General features: G+C 35.3%; 4 protein-coding genes across 7 annotated transcripts in view; 1 reads left to right on the forward strand and 3 right to left on the reverse strand.

Moving 5' to 3' along the window:
* The window catches only part of LOC139985544 (uncharacterized), a 68287-nt gene extending 65419 nt beyond the window's left edge, over window positions 1-2868 (reverse strand). Inside the window, exons 1-2 of the mRNA XM_072000045.1 lie at window positions 2838-2868; window positions 1389-1617 (exon numbers count right to left, since the gene is read on the reverse strand). Coding sequence (XP_071856146.1) covers window positions 1389-1614 — 226 coding nt within the window. The 5' untranslated portion in view covers window positions 1615-1617; window positions 2838-2868. The remainder of the gene's footprint in view (window positions 1-1388; window positions 1618-2837) is intronic.
* The window catches only part of LOC139985554 (monocarboxylate transporter 10), a 299453-nt gene that overhangs the window by 149250 nt on the left and 130275 nt on the right, over window positions 1-19928 (forward strand). The gene's annotated exons all lie outside the window — the stretch shown is intronic.
* Window positions 7004-8939, reverse strand: LOC139985400 (nose resistant to fluoxetine protein 6-like). Its single transcript, XM_071999809.1, has 9 exons — window positions 8873-8939; window positions 8570-8777; window positions 8317-8482; window positions 8151-8230; window positions 7983-8078; window positions 7763-7892; window positions 7513-7687; window positions 7232-7374; window positions 7004-7153 (listed from the first exon to the last, which is right to left on the reverse strand). Exons 1-9 carry the CDS (start codon window positions 8937-8939, stop codon window positions 7004-7006), a joined length of 1215 nt encoding a protein of 404 aa, XP_071855910.1.
* On the reverse strand, window positions 9187-10973 carry LOC139985574 (uncharacterized). 2 transcript variants are annotated; one of them, XM_072000122.1, is made up of 5 exons: window positions 10878-10956; window positions 10540-10804; window positions 9752-9996; window positions 9466-9659; window positions 9187-9343 (listed from the first exon to the last, which is right to left on the reverse strand). In XM_072000122.1, exons 2-5 carry the CDS (start codon window positions 10784-10786, stop codon window positions 9202-9204), a joined length of 828 nt encoding a protein of 275 aa, XP_071856223.1. In that variant the 5' UTR covers window positions 10787-10804; window positions 10878-10956; the 3' UTR covers window positions 9187-9201. The 2 variants fall into 2 exon arrangements, with proteins under 2 accessions (XP_071856223.1, XP_071856222.1); XM_072000121.1 differs by having other exon boundaries at window positions 10540-10973.

The raw sequence follows: 19928 nt of genomic DNA on the forward strand, positions 1-19928 counted from the left end.
CAGAATCCTTAACATCTAGAATACCAGGTATCATCGTATGTATCGCTTACCCTCCGTCCTTTCATCTTGAAGCGCAACGATTTCCTTTTCGCTGTTTACACGGTTTCGGTGGATGAAAATATCATATGCTGTGGCCGCTGTCATGGCAGTGCACAACAATAGCAAAACTCCTCTGTAATCAAAGTTTTAGGGTTTCTACTTATATTTAGTCGAACGCCGATCGTGTTACTTGTTTATGTCGATTGAGAATAGAAATTCGAACTGTCGATTAGGAGCTTGAAATTTACGTACATGATGGAGATCATCTTTGAAGAGAGGAGCCATTGATAATCATTCACCAAATCGGTAACTTCGATGAGCCTGAAGTGTATAGCAAAAAGTTTGCCGATAAAAAGAGTCTCGTCGTGCAATATTTTATCTAGCATCGTGGCTACGTCTCGTTTGGTGCAGGATGCCGGTAAACAAAGTCCAAGCGTAATCAAATCCTTACAAAAACGCTTGTTACAGTCGTAAAACTCTGCATTGTATATCTGATTCGTTATGCTAATTAGGTGCATGCGATATGTTCGTGCTTACTTCTTCGAGTATTTCTTGGTGATATTGCATAGTGCTACTGTGCCGCATGCGCCCAATAAAAAAACGGAACTCAAAAGGTGGATGCTCCTCGTTCGGGTTGCGATATATCGTATTGTTCTTGCGTTTCGCCTCCGAGACAAACAACGTGCGATTTTGGGAAAGAATGGTGCAACCCATACGATCTCCTAACCAATAATTGTGCCCGCTCACAAATCCCCCGGGTGGCACGCCACTGGTGTCCAGCGCTTAAAGAAAATATGATACTGCATTGGAAACATCTGATGATAGAATTGGCGATAAATGTTTTAAGCGCTAATGAAGTTGAATGCAGAATTTGGTGTTTCGTACTTAAAGCCAGAGAATGCAGTTTGCTGGGATAAAGAAAACAGCTACGACTATGACCGTCGCTTTTCCGCACTTCAAACCAAGGATCTACTTTCTTATACTAAGTGCGAATGAAGTTTCAAGGTCGAGGTTCAACTCGACTGAAAATTATGCAGTTGATACAACCGCGACATAATCGTCGCTAGAAGAATTCTGGCGGTTCCATGAGAGTTATTTTTACTGTTATTAATTTTTTACGGTGCAAATGCGTTTTACATGCGAACAAGGGATGCGACATGTCATGAAACACAGCCGCAAGCACGGTGTATAGTTATTTGAGTTCTATATCCGTTTATGGTTGTACGTTCTTATGTAACGATTATACGACTATGTGTTATATGTTTAATGTGATTTGTTTTATTCTTCCCTTTGTATGCAATCGGCTGGCAGTTGAGATTCATTCACAATACCTTAAAAGTTCTGTTTACCTCTTAAACCCCAAAGTATCTGGTTGTCAACAGCATTACGAAATTCATCAATCTCCGTCCGACATCTGCTGAAATTTAGAAGATGGACATTTTCCAAAACCGCGTATACTGGAAGTATTTGCCTCATGGTCACTGGGTTTAGTGTGGTCGCTTGGGTCGGCACGTAAATCGTTGTTAATGATAAAAGGGATAACCATATCCATGACGAAATGTTTCTATACTGCATGCTCTGGAGCAAAATTTATACTCATATTATTGAATATCTCTATTGAAAAAAATGGTTAAGAACTGAGATGTCCATTATTTTTTCTTATACGGTGAAATACGTTGTAGCACACTTTTTACTATGGTCGATCAAAAATATGGCTACTATAACATGAATGTAATGTTCAACTCAACTATAGGGAACCATCTTTTTTCAGGAAGATCGCGGTAAGACTAACCGTGTTCAGCAAGGAACGCAGAATTTATGACGTAGGATGCCGAGAGTGATTTCGCATGTTCTATCCTCTTATTGATCGCTCAATTATGGATCCCAGTTCAATTAATGTAGTAACCATCTGTGTTATTGGTACGTTGTTGTTCGGAAACGTAAATTAGCATATGGATATTCTGTTGAGCAAATTTAAAACTTTTTTAATTTCTTGCGGTTCATTATTTGATGATAATAGATTCTTATGACGGAATACCGAATCTGCTAAGCGTTTCTTCCCAAAACTAACAGTTGCCGAAGTAAACCAATCTTTACAAAAATGGCGGGTTCCATCATTGGAGATGTTTTATGCTTTTACAGTAACAGCTACTTAATTGCAGGAGCAGAATGATATATATTGTCGTTAATATTAGAAACATATAAATACATGTGAATTAGAATGAAAGTGAAAAGGACAGCTAAGTGAGGCCATTTTCTACTTACATTTTTCAAGTGATTTAAAAAAGTTAATATCTAACCGAATATGTAACCATGACAGGCGATGCTTCAGATATTTGTACCAAGAGTTACGTCAAAAGAAACTTGCAAGTTGTGTTTTGTTTGCAATTTGAAGGAGGAAAACTTTGGCGAAATATGTTGTGGAGGTGATATATACAATAATATCGGCAGGCGACAGCTACCCGCGTTCTGGCGATCAATCCTTCAACCATTGTATCGAGCATTAAACAAAGCCACTCCTCGCATTGATAACCACTGGCGTTGTTGTGTTTTTAAATTGAAAAAAAGACATGATTTTCTAGTTTTTCTTGACGATTCTCTCAGCAAAAATGTCTGCTTTGTTTGAATACGCAGAAATTGAACAGCTTCGTTACTCTACGTTTGGTGGAGAAGATGGTATTTTCAGTGAGACTCTATTTTCTGAAGGTGAAATATTCTTACCTGCAGTCTGATGGAGAAGTTGAAGATTCGAAGTCACGAAGGATACTGAACTAACCGTTTCTAATGCCGATACTAACCCTCAGATCGACGTTTTCGTTTGAACGACTACACGAGACTGTCGAAACTATTTATGCGGCATCCGCGCGCTGATGAGTTTCACATCGAATTCGACTCGAATTTTGATATTTCTCGATAAATTCGTTAGTCTAAGCGACTTTATTTTCAATCGTCAGACCTCTCTATGTATGTCGTTTGAATCTTCAAATGAGACTGATTGCCCTTAGATCAATTCTTTGTCTTCTCGGGGAGACAACCTCCACTACGCTCAGATCACGCCACCGCTCGCGCTTATGATCACGTAGGCCGACTTCTTTGTGAGAATGAAATAACGGACCGAAATCGACGTTTCTAGAACTCGCTGCTTATTGACATGTATGCGCTCGTCGATACATTGTATGCTTTTCGTCGGGCAGATAAGACAGTCCGTCTGCGACGCTGTAGGACCGCGAGCGACGATTAGAAATGCGATCTGCACTAAGCCTCGTGGCGTAACTATTTCCTTTCATCACATATCATTTATTATCTGTTCGGTGGTTGACCCTATGTCATGTCAACTAGAACATTCTCGCGTTTACGAATGACACCATATTTCGTAATATAGTATTCGGTGTTTATACTTTTCGTACTTAAATTTAGTTAAAATCCTTGTTATTTATAATTGTCATGCTGTGTAGGACGTGAATGGTGCCAAAGGACTACTCGGCGTATTAATTTAACAGTACATTTATTAATATTAGTAGCGGTTGTTACCTGGACTGTATTCAGACTGTTGCTCCGAACTCACTGTCGACTCAACTGTTCATTTGCAACTACTGAACTCCTCGCAACTCGACTCTTTACTAGCAACCGACTGTTGACTGAGGTACCGAATGCATATTGATGGGCCATTAGTCCTATCGAAGCTTCTCGACCCCTTCGCAACACTGTATATATTTCGTCAGTCTTTTTTGAACAATTTTTCCGCGATACTACAGTAAGGACCAAAAAAGCCGCTGAAAAGGGAATCGTTGTGCCAGGGCCGCGAGACACTTTGCGTTCGTCGTTAGTTGTAGTTTTAGCAAGATGACGGTTCCCTGGTCCCGGGACCTAACGAAGGCCTTGTGTGGCTACAGTCATTATCACAGGCGTCTTTAATTTGTCGTTTTAGTAACAGCTAAAGGATTTGGTTTGGGACGTCTGTTACGTCCTGTGTCCTCTATCCTTGGGTAAGATGCCAACCAGATGTTTAAACACCGCTATTGCGGATCCTCAAGAATCGCAAGAAGATTAGGGCCATCATAAATTTTAGCATTTTTATAGTGAAGATCCTTAAGATTACACAAGTATATTTTAAAGTTGAAGCATTTCTTTGAGCTATTGTCTATTCCGAAAAAACACGGGAAGGCACGGTTCCCATGTACAACATCACCTATAACCGACCGTTGATTGACGGCGGCCAACACCCATCCTTACCCATCAGTCTTTTCCTTATCCAATTAGCAGCAATAATCGTTGCTCTTGTTACGTCGAAGACACGGGGAGTGATGAAATTAAAAAATCACTGGTCGTTTCCTCGCGTCGTTCGAATGATTTCGCGTAGATTTAAACGTTTCACGAGCAAGATAAGAAAAATTCAGACTTTAGATATGTTGGCAGATTTTATTATGTGAATTCAACAGAGTGACAGTTAAGAGTGTTAGAACAGAGAGTGTAGAGAACTGATTTTGTCAAGGTTTATATACTATGGGATTAGCCCTAATGGAGCGGGTGTCGCCTGCTCTCGTGTCAGAGGTTGCCATGCTGTTACTATCTTCTGATCCTAGATCAGTCTACGTTCTTGTTTCGATGACATGCAGTATGTTCTTTAGGCCCCTTCCTCTGGCTATTCTATTGGTAGTTTATGGCTCTGCGACATTCTCACATTCCTAACCAAAATTGCCATCAACGAATCCGCTGGTTCTGTGCTTTGGACACACCCATTACTAATTTTCATCCGCGACAACACCATCATCGAACGACAGTAGTTTTCCAATCTTCAATCGGACAACATCTTAACTTGCTAGTGTATACTAAACGGTGCAAATAAATCAAGTAAACATAATATCACTCTGTATCTTTAATTTACCTCTACTTTGAGCGTTAATAGCGTTCACGGTTCGCGGTATCAACCGATCAGTTGCAAACCTGACCTGATCGCTAATTAGTTGAGAATTCGCAACAGCTAACTGCTCTGCTGTTTCAATGATTTTTGCACATGTTGTAGAAATTGATATTTTGAATAATTTTTCCGTATACATATAAGGAGAGAAATAATGAAAAGTTTCTTGATATTCTAGAAGTAAATGCTAGTGGTTGTCACCAAAATGTTGTTCAATCATTTTCCATTGGCGTATGACATATTTCAAATGAATGTTACAATTACCAAATTCTCAAATTTACTGTGTAGTTTCGTCAAATATAGAGAATGTTTCAACATATCTTTTATCTTCAAATTATGCTCTTTGGCTTAATGGTTATATGGACAATTTTTACAGTAGCGCCAGAAATTCGGAAATTCTGCTCCAGTTCAAAACTCATATGTGTGGGACTATACAATGTAATCGGTAATTAGCAGAGCGTGTGAAAAATCCGAATCCTAAATCAGAGGAACTGATGTATTGTCGTATAGGTTAAATTCTAGGTTCTATATAGTGTCCAGATAACGAAATATTACGCTGGAACGACACTTTGTAAAGCTCTTTGAAGTCACTGACCGAAATTGACGATCGCTTCTTACGAAAATTAACTGCAGACGGTTTCGGTTTACTTGTTGATCTGTAACGTTCCTAACATTTGCTACTCTTAATCTATTGTATGACTTAGTCTGTGTTCCGTGCGAATATCCTTCGAACATTATTGTATACAAAATTTTATACACCGAGTTAGAATTTCTTTGTATACTCTATTTCATATTCTATGTTCATATTATTATCCATTTATATAAATACGTTTTTACAACTTTTTATAATTGAATCCACAAAATTCTGTCTCTCCGAGCAATAATAACGTTATGAAGTCATTGAACACATATTCTATCGCTTAAGAAATTAACAGTTTTCTGCAATGATCAGCGACTTGTGACCCATCTCTCTTCTCTCTTTCCCTCACTTCTTATTCCGACATGAATTTTTCGAGTCGCTGCATAACTCAGGTGTTGGTAATGGTGGGCTGGTCATATGTAGAAGGAGTGCGATCAGTAACATTAAATCAACCATCCTCGTCAATTCCAAAACATTTAAATAATTAATCAGCCTGTCTTATCCCTGCCAACATATCTCGTCCGAGATGTTATCGGACGTTTTTTTCAGATACATCTGACTTTACCTTCAAATTGACATATTATAACAAACACTTAATGTATATACCACCTGTTTAAATTAAATCTGATAATTATTCATACTGATAAATAATCTTTGTCAGCCTGTCTTCCTTGCAGCATATAATCTTTACTGCTACATCACTTTCGGGCTCGGCGTCTCAAACACTGTATGTGCATTTGAATTCTGAATAATGGATCAAGTTTCGATCATTCTTTGCATACTTTATGGTCTTATGGCGACCGGTTTGGCCATGATCGTACAAAAATCAAGAAGCTGTAAAGTTGGAATTTGTGACGCTTGTGGCCAAATTAGGTATTATACACGTCGAACGAGAATAAATTTTAGTCCTATTAAAAAATTTGTATCATCAAGGGAATTTCAGTATGAGACAGCACGATTTACTTTGTATACGTGAACCTGCAGCATTGTCCACGTGTTTTCTCATCGTGTTCTCCAAGTCTTTTGTTTTTTAACGTGCAAGGCAACTGGTAGTGCTAGAAACGAGAAACAACTGCGAGAAGGTAGTCGTGTACTGAACGGCAGACTTTTTCTTCTCTTTCAGTGATCTATGTTTATTTGTATATGAGCTTCTTTTCGTCGTCCAAATCACTTTCTTAGAAGAACGTGCAAAACTTTTGCGCAAGTGATTCTCTTAATTAATTCCTAACATAGATGTTTGAAAATATTAAACAACATTGTGAATCATGTATAATGAAATGTTGTGAAACAATGAATTACAGTAAATCCGGAGATCGTCGTTGCAAACATATATATTTTTCTATATTTTAACATATGGAAGGTTAACTTACTGTTATTAATTTAATTTAATTTAATAATTTAAAGACTCAAAGAACTTTACCATCACCAACTTCTTTCTTTTTTTTTGGTACACTACTACATAATTTCAGGAGTGATATAAACGGCATTTCGGCTATTAGGAATAACACAATAGAAACACCGAAGCTACAAAGAACGATTGCAACGAACAGAATACCCTGAAAAATAGAAACGTTATTTCGTAGTACTAATACTACGTCGAAATTCTCCAAATGAAATAATTACATTATACTTACAATGGTGACGTTATCAAAGTAGAAAGGATAATATTGTGAAGTTATAGCCAAAATTATCAAAATAGGGTTTACAAGATAAATACCATACGTAAATTTACTCAAAACAATGAAAATATCTAGGGATAAGAGCTTCTTCACGATCCCTGCAAACATATCGAATATACTTGGGTGTAATTTACAAAACGTCAAATACTTCGCATTACACAAAGAGTATTTTTATAGTAAGAAGAACAACAATAACGCATTAATGAGTGCGTGAAATATGAAAAATATCGACTTACAGGCATTATTCGTAGTGCATACAACTACCACCCAGGCAGTACTCAGTGCCCAGCCTGTTCTACTGAGGCCCAAATAAAGAATGGATAGATATAAGGGTATGTTCCTGTTATCGAGTCCGAAGAGAATCGTACCATTACATAAAGATACCAAGGTCCAACCAACGAATAAGCTTTTCTGTAAGATAAATTTAATTGCATTATAAAAAGATGTATAGGAATATAGTTGTAATGAATAAACGGTATACATTACTTTTGATAAATGTAATTTGAAATTGTATTTTGTAAGAAAGAGACATGTGGCTATTCCTATGATGTATGGCGATATTCTACACCACGGTCGTATATAAAAGTCTGTCCCCATGTGATATAAGTCGTCTAACCTAGGAAAGTAAATATTCATATATTTACATATTCCCTATGTTATAAATTATGTTATAAAATAAAAAATGTTAAACATTTTGTATACTTACGTAGGCTGGTAATTAATGTTGTATCCTACATAAGAGACTGATAGTATCGATGATACTACGCTAAAAACGCCTAAGCCAATGGCAATATTGTAATGCCTGAAACAGTCGATTTTAGTGGTCGGCTAAAACTGGCCAGTGAATGACTACAAACCCAAATTTCAAACTCACGTGATCGATAACAATAGGAGAAAAATACCAAATATGAAGAACTGCATATCATTGGGCAGGTACCAACTCCATGTGAGACACTGCAAACAGTATTTCTCTGTGAAACGATTCTTTTGTAGTAACGCGAACGATGTTTGCAATAAATTATCTGAGAAAGTATACGTACTATATCATTCCAGTTGTATAAGTTGTTTATGTAAAGTATATTAGTCCACCAATATTTGGAACATCTATCACTTGGATACTCAAAGAGAAAAGATGTTGAGACATGATCATGCCAGGTGAAAGTCAATATCGCTATGAGTATAACGACGAAATATGCGGGTGTGAGCCTTCGAAGTTAATGTATTTATTTCATTATCATCGTATTTGTATCACGCATAAATTAAAACAGAAGGACATTTTGAAATCATCTATACCTAATATATCGTTTCATAATTATTTGAAGGAATATATTCGCCCTTTCCTTTATAGACGATATTCTCCTCAATTTTTGTTGTTCCTTGAGAAAATTATAAGTCGACAGAAAACCACTCATAAAGAAAAACGTGTCCACCGGAAACGTCGGATTATTTATGATTTCGTTGAGTATTTCACCGCCCAACATGTTGTAAAGTGCTTTGTTAGCTACGCACACAATTGGTGTCGTTAAAAAAGTCGTGCTATATCAGAAATCGGAATGGACTAGTGAAATTAAAACGCGATTGAGGCCCATTTCTTACCCATAGCATAAAGGCTGAACATGATCAAATGTCCAAGAACAATCCATAGCATTCCCAACACTCTCATACCGTAAAATATACGCAGAGAATCTGTAGTTTCTCGTATTTTAAATAATTCCCGTCCATTTCTGAGCAGCGAAAAACAGAGCAGATATTGGTTTATGGAATTTTGTTCCTCCGATTCTAAGAGTTCCGATTCATCGTCACTGGTTTTGCATTTTACTTTCCTTACGTTCTCCGCTGCTATTCAAAGTTAACCGTACGTTACACAGATTCTCATGAAATAAACTCGAGGAGATCAGGATCATTAACATACAGAATGCCAAGTATCATTGCATGTATCGCTTACCCTCCGTATTTCCATTTTTAAGCGCAACGATTTCCTTTTCGCTGTTTACACTGTTTCGATGGACGAAAATATCGTATACTGTGGCTGCTGTCACGGTAGTACACAACAATAGCAAAACTCCTCTGTAATCAAAGTTTTAAGGTTTCTACTCGATATTTAGTCGAACGCCGATCGTGATATTTGTATTTATGTCGATTGAGAATAGAAATTCGCACTGTCGATTAGGAGCTTGAAATTTACGTACATGATGGAGATCATCTTTGTAGAGAGGAGCCATTGATAATCATTCACCAAATCAGTGACTTCGATGAGTTTGAAGTTCATGGCAAAAAGTTCTCCAATGAAAAGAGTTTCATTATGGAAGACTTTATCTAGCATTGTAGCTACATCGTGTTTACTGCAGGAAGCCGGTAGACAAAGTCCAAGTGTTATTACATCCTAAAAGAAACGTTCATCACAATCATAAAAGCCGATAATGTAAATCTGATTCGTTATGCCAATCAGAATGTGGAGGATATCCACGTGTTTACATCGTGTGATAGTTCTATGTGATATTGCATAGTGCTATTGTGCCGCATGCGTCCAATAAAAAAACGAAACTCAAAAGGTGGATGCTCCTCGTCCGGATTCCGGTATATCGTATTGTTCTTTCGTTTCTGATCTCCGATAAACAGCGTGAGATTTCGAGAGAGGCTGGTGCAAGCTAGGCGATCTCCTAACCAATAACTGTGCCCGTTCAGAAATCCCACGGGTGGCACTCCACTTGTATCCAACGCTTAAAGAATATATAATATTTCATTGGAAAAAAACTCATGATACAATTGGCGATAAGGATTTGAAGCGGTAAAGAAGTTGAATGCAGAATTTGTCGTTTCATGTTTAAAGCCAGAAGATGGAATTGGTTGAGAGAACCTACGTACGCACTTCGAACGAAGAAACTAGTTTCTTGCGCAAGGTGCGAAAGAAGTCTCGAGGGTCGGGATTGATTCGACGAAAAATTATGTACTTTATACAATCGCGACATGATCAGAGCTAGAAGAATTCTGGCGGTTACGCACAAGTTGTTTTCTTTTTTTTTTTTTTTTTTTTTTTTATGTTATTGGGATGCATTTTCTACGGTATAAACGTGTTCCACATGTGAACAACCGTATGTCAGGAAACACAATCACAACAACAGCGTATAAGTATTCGAATTATATATCACTATAGCTTTATACATATTTTGTTCGGTCTATTTCCTTTCTTTCTTTGTTGGCAATGGACTAGCAGTAACTTTGTCGAACGAAATTCGTCAAAATATCTTGAAAGTTATATTTACCTCTTAGAGCCCAAATTATCTGGTTGTCAACAGCATTACGAAATTTATCAATTTCCGTCCGACATCTGCTGGAATTTAGAGAGTCGGTATTTTCCAAAAGCGCGTACGCTGGAAGTACCTTCCTCATGGTTACTGTGTCTATCGTGGTCGCTTGGATCGACACATAAATCATTGTTAATGATAAAAGGGATAACCATATCCACGACGAAATATTTCCGTACTGCATTCGCCGGAGTAAAATGTACATTTGGATTATTGAATAGCTCTATTGAAAAAAATGGTTAAGAACTCAAATGTCTATTATTTTTTCTTATACGATGAAATACCTTGTCGCACACTTTTTACTATGGTCGATCAAGAATATGGCTACTATAATATGAATGAAATGTTTAACTCAACTATGAGGAACCAACTTCGAGGAAGATCGCGGTAAGACTAACCGTGTCCAGAAAGGAACGCAGAATTTATGACGTAGGATGCCGAGAGTGATTTCGCATGTTCTATCCTCTTATTGATCGCTCAATTATGGATCCCAGTTCAATTAATGTAGTAACCATCTGTGTTATTGGTACGTTGTTGTTCGGAAACGTAAATTAGCATATGGATATTCTGTTGAGCAAATTTAAAACTTTTTTAATTTCTTGCGGTTCATTATTTGATGATAATAGATTCTTATGACGGAATACCGAATCTGCTAAGCGTTTCTTCCCAAAACTAACAGTTGCCGAAGTAAACCAATCTTTACAAAAATGGCGGGTTCCATCATTGGAGATGTTTTATGCTTTTACAGTAACAGCTACTTAATTGCAGGAGCAGAATGATATATATTGTCGTTAATATTAGAAACATATAAATACATGTGAATTAGAATGAAAGTGAAAAGGACAGCTAAGTGAGGCCATTTTCTACTTACATTTTTCAAGTGATTTAAAAAAGTTAATATCTAACCGAATATGTAACCATGACAGGCGATGCTTCAGATATTTGTACCAAGAGTTACGTCAAAAGAAACTTGCAAGTTGTGTTTTGTTTGCAATTTGAAGGAGGAAAACTTTGGCGAAATATGTTGTGGAGGTGATATATACAACAATATCGGCAGGTGACAGCTACCCGCGTTCTGGCGTTCAATCTTTGCTCAATTTTTTCGTTTTTGTTCTTTCTCCCTCACCTTCTCGAGAGAACTTCTTTCTTTTCGTGCAAAATAAATTAAAAAATTTATCATGTGCGCGTGCCAGGCCAGTTCTTATCGAGACATGTACGAACTGTATCTTCTTGAGAACGAGACTTGAAACAAAAATGTGTAGTTGTTCATTTTTTACTTATTGTATGCATGTGGAATAACATTCTGTTAATTGTTTGCGATATAGAATTAATGTTATCTATAACATATCTACATTTTGCAGTTAGATGTAGAGTAAGTAGGCTATTTCTTCTTTTCTTCTTTTCTAGATCGATGTAATAGCCGTGCCAACTTCTAAGTGGAAGCAACGCTTTCAGTTCAGCGAAAAATGAGTTAAAGGATTGATGAGAAGTAATACTGTAATTTCTGTTGCCCCAACGAGTACTATGTATTAGTTATTCTAATAAATAATACATTTTTATTTCATTTCATACCATTTCTTACAAACCTATTAACATAAGGAAGACATAATGATCTTTGCCTCTTGCTCGAACACAGATTGTAAATGCAAGATATCATTGATAAATGAAAAAAGCTTTAATTGCGTATTCTTTTATTTTAAACACGTCTTATCGATGACGTTATGATTGGAGAATTCTAATTTTTCTGTAAATATTTATTCCGTTTCTCGATATTCACAAACGTTTCTATAATAGTTCTGCTCGTGTATAGATGGCAAAATAGATTTCAATTTCGTCAAATATATAATGAATGTTTTGTATTAATTTCATTTGTCCTCGTATATAATACACGTGGATAATTTATGGAAAACTTTCTCTACCAGTGCTAATATCTATCACTCAAGGAAAGATTTTGAAACTTCCCATAAAAAGGATTTCACAACAGGGGTATTCAACATTTAATTAGCGCTTTAATGATTATGGACATCTTAAAATGTCATTTGTAAACTGAACGTATTTGTTATAGACAAGTACTTGTCTTCAGAATGTTATGTAATTAAAATTTCAGTGCGCTATTTTTACAGCGTTCGATCAATAAAGTATACATTATAAAATATTTTCTGAGACGCAACTAGAATAATTATACCATATAAGTCGTACGACAATAACAATCAACTATATTGTAACGTATGTAACTTAGAAAAATATAAGAAAAGTTTACGAATTCTCTAGTAGTATCGCTTTAGATCGTTCGGTTGCGGTTTCTATTCAAACGTTGAGAACAACATTCTATTCCTCGCTCCAAGGAAATATTTTATGTATTCATAAAATTAGTAAAATATTTGAGATGTCATTTATGACGTAAAAGGTGGGCGCGACGACGATGTATGAGGTCGTACAGTACGCAGCGAATTAAAAGACGAACACGACGAACTTGTAAATGACGAAACTTTTTCGAGCTGTACGGCGAGAGCCGATTTTGTCGCTGCGTGTTCTTCATCTCGTCGGAGAATTTACATCGTTGAACATACAGCGGTTGAAAGCGTCGCATCGTTCCAACTTGAAACCAACAATAAATAAAAAATTTACCAGCCTGGACGATTCGACAGACTAAGTCCTAGAGCTACCAAATATTTTCGGAAATATCACCGTCGTTGGAACTTCAAAATTCGGAAAACAATGTTGATAACCGGGATACAAAAAGTAAGTTATAGCCCGAGCGCTGTAATTACCGATGCAAACATAGTCGCTAGAGATCTCACCTTCTAAATAGAATAGCTCGATGCATAGCTTTTTTAAAACACGGTTTTTATTCATAGCGATACATATGCATATCCGCGTTAACATGTGTAATATCCAACCTGCGATGTTGCAATAATTTCTATAATAATAATAAGAATAATAAGAATAATTAAGAATAAGAACGTTGTGACAACTTCTCCCTTAAATCGCCAAAAAAGCCAATAATAGTCGTCCAATGTAAATGGCCTGTGTCGAAGTAAATAACGTATCGTTTGACGTGCAGCAGAGTTTTAATGTAAATTAGTTTGCGTGTTCCGTGAGATGAAAAGGTTTGATATGTGTGCGTTCGTAACTCATTCAGAACCATAGTAATTTTAAATAAAATTCCTGTGCAACTGGAGTCCTGTTTTGTCTGAAAATGCTGTACCTCAAAGAGATAATTTCAGATTTCATAGAAGACGCAGCATGTTATCACCAAAATAATAGAAGTTCTTTCATCATTGTGTCTAACAAATTGTATAACAGTGTCAACAAAATGTATAACACGACGTGATCTTCCTTGCAAGTAATTCGTATATTTCTCTCTTTTTCTTGGTACAAGAGATCATCTTCTTTTTTGTGTTCTTCACTTTCCTCTTCTTCTCGTTTGATCCTATAAATCCTTAGAATTTTTGCAATATTTGTCTGATTATATTGGTTACGATATTGACTATTGACTTTCCGACCTCTCCGTATCTGTCTGTACTTTACATCAACTGATCCTACTTGTCATAAATTAATACGATAAACGGTGGATAGTTTACATAAATAATGGATCTTTGTCATACTGTAACATTTTATGTGATAATTAAATTTTACGCAATAATACCACTTTATATTTGATTTCCGCTTAATATATTCAATTCAGTTAAAAGCTTTTTCATGAGACTGATACACAAAAATTATTTGCATCGTTTTACATTTTTCGACAAGGTATTATCATATATCCTTCGTCTAACTTTGATTGAGATTTTCACTTTCTATCAATTCACCTTAAGGTTGCTGTAATATCGACGGATAGAATTTTTATTTTATATCCGTTTTACGAATATAAAACATCAAGTTATATATAAAACGAATTGAGAAGTACAAAATGTTATTCGTAAATTAATTATCGACGTAACGGTAAAATTAATGCACGATAAACTTAGCGTGTAACCGAACCTGGATATAACGTACCATAATTATAGCAGCCTTTTTGCATGAGATTGTCTGTAAATGCTTGTAGTCGGTTCTTTAATCAGGCAGCTATTAACTACTCGAATTTCCAACAATAAAACGGATATTGTTGATTCAATCCATTTACCAACTACTGTATTACGCATGTATTGTGCTTCGTCGAAAGACTACTTGAAACATCATTTATCATTATTTCATTCTACTACATATGTTTTGAAGGATTACGCTTTATTCATAGTAAGTAGAGAGAAGGTAAAATTTAATGGCTGCAACTTGATGCAAATTAAATGCACAGAAATATGAATTGTAAATCTAATATAGAAGGTTACCATTTTCCTGTCTCATTTTGAACAAAATCTCAATGTTCGATGAATAAAATTTCTAGAAGGAAATACATCGCATTTCAGGAATTTTCTGCGTTGTTCTTTCACCGAATTTGCTTCTCTCGAACAAAGTCGATGGAATAGTTAGAGTTAAACTTACAAGTTTCAAATCTTTCTGGTTTCATGATTTTGAGTTTTTAGATTTACGAATCGCCGATATTTCAAATCTTCATAGCTCTGAACTATCGAACGATTAAATTCTCGAATTTGTTCATTTCTTTGCAAGTTCCCCTAAATGCAGAATTTCGAACTTTCTAAAATTCTAAAATTAAATTTCACGTTTACAATCTAGTACAAAATTTTATATTTACGACGAGCCAGACAGTTTTTTAAAATATGCGTTTCTTTTTTTAGATCTTTTATTATCCTTCCATCCCATTCCAACGAAAATATTACTTCATCCATTAATATTCTTTCGCTAAAAAAAAAAAAAATGGAATTTCATGCAAATTAAATATAAAAAATACTTCGCCGCTGAATTTCTTTTCGGAACAAAACTGTCAAACTGTTAGTACAAGTAAATTCACCTTTAGTACAAGTCGGTTAATAAATTCATATGTCCATAATTTAAGAAAACTCGTAGCTATTAAGCGAATCTGTTCTCAAAGAAGGTCGCTGGTCAAACGGCTGCACGAGTCAGGAACTGTTTCTCGGAATATCGAGAAAGAGGAATACAAAGAATAAAGAAAGTTGCAATTTTTCTGCGACACATGTTAGCGCGTTTTGTTTCGTTCTCAACGGTTGCAGTCGTAGAATACGTTTCCGATTCGCCAGGGACCAACTCGAAGCTGATAAGCCTCTTCTAACAATGTCTAAACTGTCTGGACCATCTTGCCTGTTCGATTAAAAATAAATGGCGATCTGTTATCAATTTTCTCGATATCGAACAGCGCACAGTGTGCTCTTGAGACGAGGTGTAGGATTTTAGGTTGAGTGGTGTCTTGTTGAGCTGATTGGTTCCTTGAAAGGAGGGCTTGCTTCTTCGTGTATCGATAGAATGACTTTGGAGGGATGAAAATATCGATTATTACTTGATATTGTATAGGTCGATGATTAATTCCATCTTGTTTATAATAGTTTTCGTCAGAGAATAAAGAACGAGCTGTGATTTATTTAATATTTAATAAACTGTGTTCATTATTTTATATATATTTATTTACAAATGATAGAACAGAAAAACTATAACTAATTAACTAAAACTGTTTCGTAATAAATTAATAAATTACAACTAGAAGAATTAAATTAATACAGCTAATTAACCAGTAACGACTAAAGGCGACACTTTCCCACCACACGCGCGTTTTTGTACTCGTCCATGACCAAATATGGTCGTGTTCACTTTTCACTTTCCCAGATACCTTCTCTTCGGAAAAGGGTCATGGACGCGCTGGGCCTGATGGCTCGTGGAGATTTACTGTTCCTTCTGGTTCGTTAACATTTTCATTTTTATTATCATTATGTTGTTTTCGTACTCCTTAAAAATTCGACAAGTTCTGTACGATTATTTTACGATACTACAGTGACGATTCAGCATTTTGTAAAGATGATTCTTGTGGAGATGTTGAAAAAATTAGCGTTATCTATTTAATATGTTTATTCTCAAATTCCATTTAATATATATTATTCTTTCGATATTGCAACACTTGATAATTGTATTATTAATTTGAAATTACCGTTACAAATGTCAATAATAATAGCTTTTTCTTCGATAATATTTCTTAACAAATAGTTTTCTAAAATTGCATTAAATTCTGTTGTAAACTATCTATCGGTAGTGTATAAATAAATTAAGATAAGGAAGCATAGTTTGAAACTAAAATTGATCAAGCTACGAACGATTTTATGAAATATAATTGATCACGAACAAATTATTTTTAAATTTGTTTAAAACATTTTTACATGTGTATATAAATAATATTTCAAAGAAATCGATGCGGGCTCACTACCGTTATTAGTTAAATTATTTCTTTTATGAAATTGTTGTTGTTACGATCAGTTCTATAATACCGAAAAAATTTAAATCGTCTCCTTAACTGTAAAATTTGGAAATAATTTACAAATGTCCAATCATTCTGATTTTATGACTTTGAAATTCTAGATTTACAAATCGCTGATATTTTAAATTTTCGTAGCTCTGAGTTATCGAACGATTAAATTCTCGAATTTATTTATTTCTTTACAAGTTCTCCTAAATCCAGAGTTTCGAACTTTTAAACTCTAAAATCAAATATTTTAAATAAACAATGTTTAATAAAATGGGATATTTTATTCGCCCATCAAAGTTTAATTCGTTTCTTTGAAATATTTATTTACTCGTATTTTCATTTATTACGCGCATTAAATATCGAGATATAAGGCAAATACGTTATCTATGTATCTATGTATTATGTCCGGGAAGTGTCTTTTTTTTACAGATATATCTTTTACAACAACGCATCTTTATACGAACATGAAACCTAATCTGTCAAACGTTATGATCTTTAGTTTCATAGAACAATATGGAAAATAGAACAATTTCTAAAAAAATAGAACAACATAGAAAAATTTCATAGATCATACGTAATTGGATAAAATAATATAAAATGGAAAATGTTTGTGCATCCATTATTTTCTTATAAAACGAAAGAAACTTTTCGCACGATCTAATATTTTGCAGATATGTAAGTAAGTAATTTACTTAGCTGTCATACTAAATTAATGTCTCGCGATTACTGAGACACGTGCACGCTTGAAATTGTAATTAATTATGTTAGACACGAACACCTTGCCATTTTCAACGACTAAAACCTTCACCCTTTGAAACCTGTCAAACAAGGTTGTCTTTTATGGATCAATCTTCCAAGAGTATGTACTTAGAATTTCATCACGAATTATTGTAAAGATTGAATATTTATACGATGGTAATAGTTTTATTACATTTCTGTATTTGATTAAACGACTTAGGATTAGATATTATCATTGAATTTTTATACAGTATTTTATACAGTTTTATACAGTATAGTAACTGTTTATTCATCCATGAAACTAGAAACTACTAGCTTTTGATATTACGTGATATTATTTTATGAAATAATTCTGTATTTTAGAAATTATGCTATACAATTATCAAGATGAACAATGTATCGTGTGTTCAGGATAATTAATCGTTTATATATTCTACGTAGATGTACGCAGTCATTTGCCAAGAAAGTTTTCTTCCAGATGAAAAATAAAAATAACACGAGACAATGAGGCAAATTTAAAAAATTATTTCTCTACGATCTTCAGCACGCAAATCAGTAGTTCGAAAATGTTTTAATTGCATGCAAAAAATTATGCGCTTTAGCCTTAATTTTATGTCCGTATTAAATTATTTCTTTACAACTTTGTGATTCGTAGATAATTAATCCATAATTTTTTAATCTACATATATATATATATAGATAACGATAATAATATATATATATATATATGTCGGGTTGACGTTGGGGCTTGGGTTAGGGGCGTGTAAAGAATCTTCGCCTGGGTTGTTCATCGTTGTTGCACAATCGAGATAGCGTTTATTATCACGAATATAAATAGTACAAGATCGACCAGTGGCCGCGGTAACTAAACGTTAATGGCAATGACCTTAGTTTCGATATAGCGAATCCACGGTCCACGGGCTAACTCTTCGTTAAACTAAGAATAGAATTTGATGCACAAAAGTAACGTTCGCTATGACGCTCGGTATATACTGCTCGTAAAGACGATGTGTAACTCTCCAAGGAGATCACAAGAATAATTGACTGATGAAAACTTTCCTCTCCTTACGATCGCGTTCGTTTTGTTGAATGTTGGCCGGGGATACCAACAAAGCTCCAGCCGCCGTTGCTAGGCAGACCCGCGTAGCTGCGACATTGCTCCTGCTCGGGGTTCGATTGTTAACACAACGTGTGTCTCATAATATTGGCACTTTTCTGTTAGGTGGAACGTTCATCCTGTGACCGTGGCTACGCTCGGCGACCGGTTGTCGCCTCGAGCCTAAGCTCATTGTCTCAAGTTTCGAATGACTGTGTCTGGGTTATTTCGTGAATGCTATTGAGGTTTTTCCAAGTAATTCCAACGGGGGACCCCGTTGTCCTTTCATCTCCGACATATATATATATATATATATATATATATATATATATATATATAATATGCATCATTATTTCAGGGACGTCTGTAGATTACAAAATTATGAATTAATAAACATCATAAAGTTGCAAAGAAATAATTTGTACGGATGTAAAATTAACGCTTAAGCGCATAATTTTTTGCTTGCAATTAAAACATTTTCGAACTACTGATCTGCATGCTGAAGATCGTAGAGAAATAATTTTTTTAATTTGCCTCATTGTCTCGTGTTATTTTTTATTTTTCATCTGGAAGAAAACTTTGTTGGCAAATGACTGTGTACATCTACGTAGAATATATTAATATATTATATATAATACAAATCAGTTTGAATTACATCTGTTGTTCCGTTGCACGACTCACTTATCACACACTCGTCCATTTCATCATCCATAATAACCTTTCCACGATAACAGTTTCGAACTTTCTACAGCTGCCATACGTCTATTTTCAGTTTGATTTCGTTGTTTACGCTTTCCTTGACAAATCCATCGGAAAAGCAATAATCTCCAAAGAGTTGTTACTGTCGTGTCGAAAATTAATCTCTATGTCAACTAATACCATCTGTAAGTCATAAGGTTTAATGTTTGCCGTCGAATCATTTAGTTCTACGATGCATTCGTTAAATCTCGATTTCAGCCACGACGCTGCTTGGATCGATTAACGGTAACCGTTAAACGTTGAAACACGCGAGATTTTCCCGTGATTCGTTCCATAATTGTGAGTAATTATGAGTTGAAGAGCAGTCAGTTCTCATCTTGCCTACCAGCTATTTTTTGACAATTAGCAGCGATAATTTTTCTTATAGAAAATTGTAACTGACGGATC

This window comes from Bombus fervidus, chromosome 3 (assembly GCF_041682495.2).
Source record: "Bombus fervidus isolate BK054 chromosome 3, iyBomFerv1, whole genome shotgun sequence".
Lineage (NCBI taxonomy): Eukaryota > Metazoa > Arthropoda > Insecta > Hymenoptera > Apidae > Bombus > Bombus fervidus.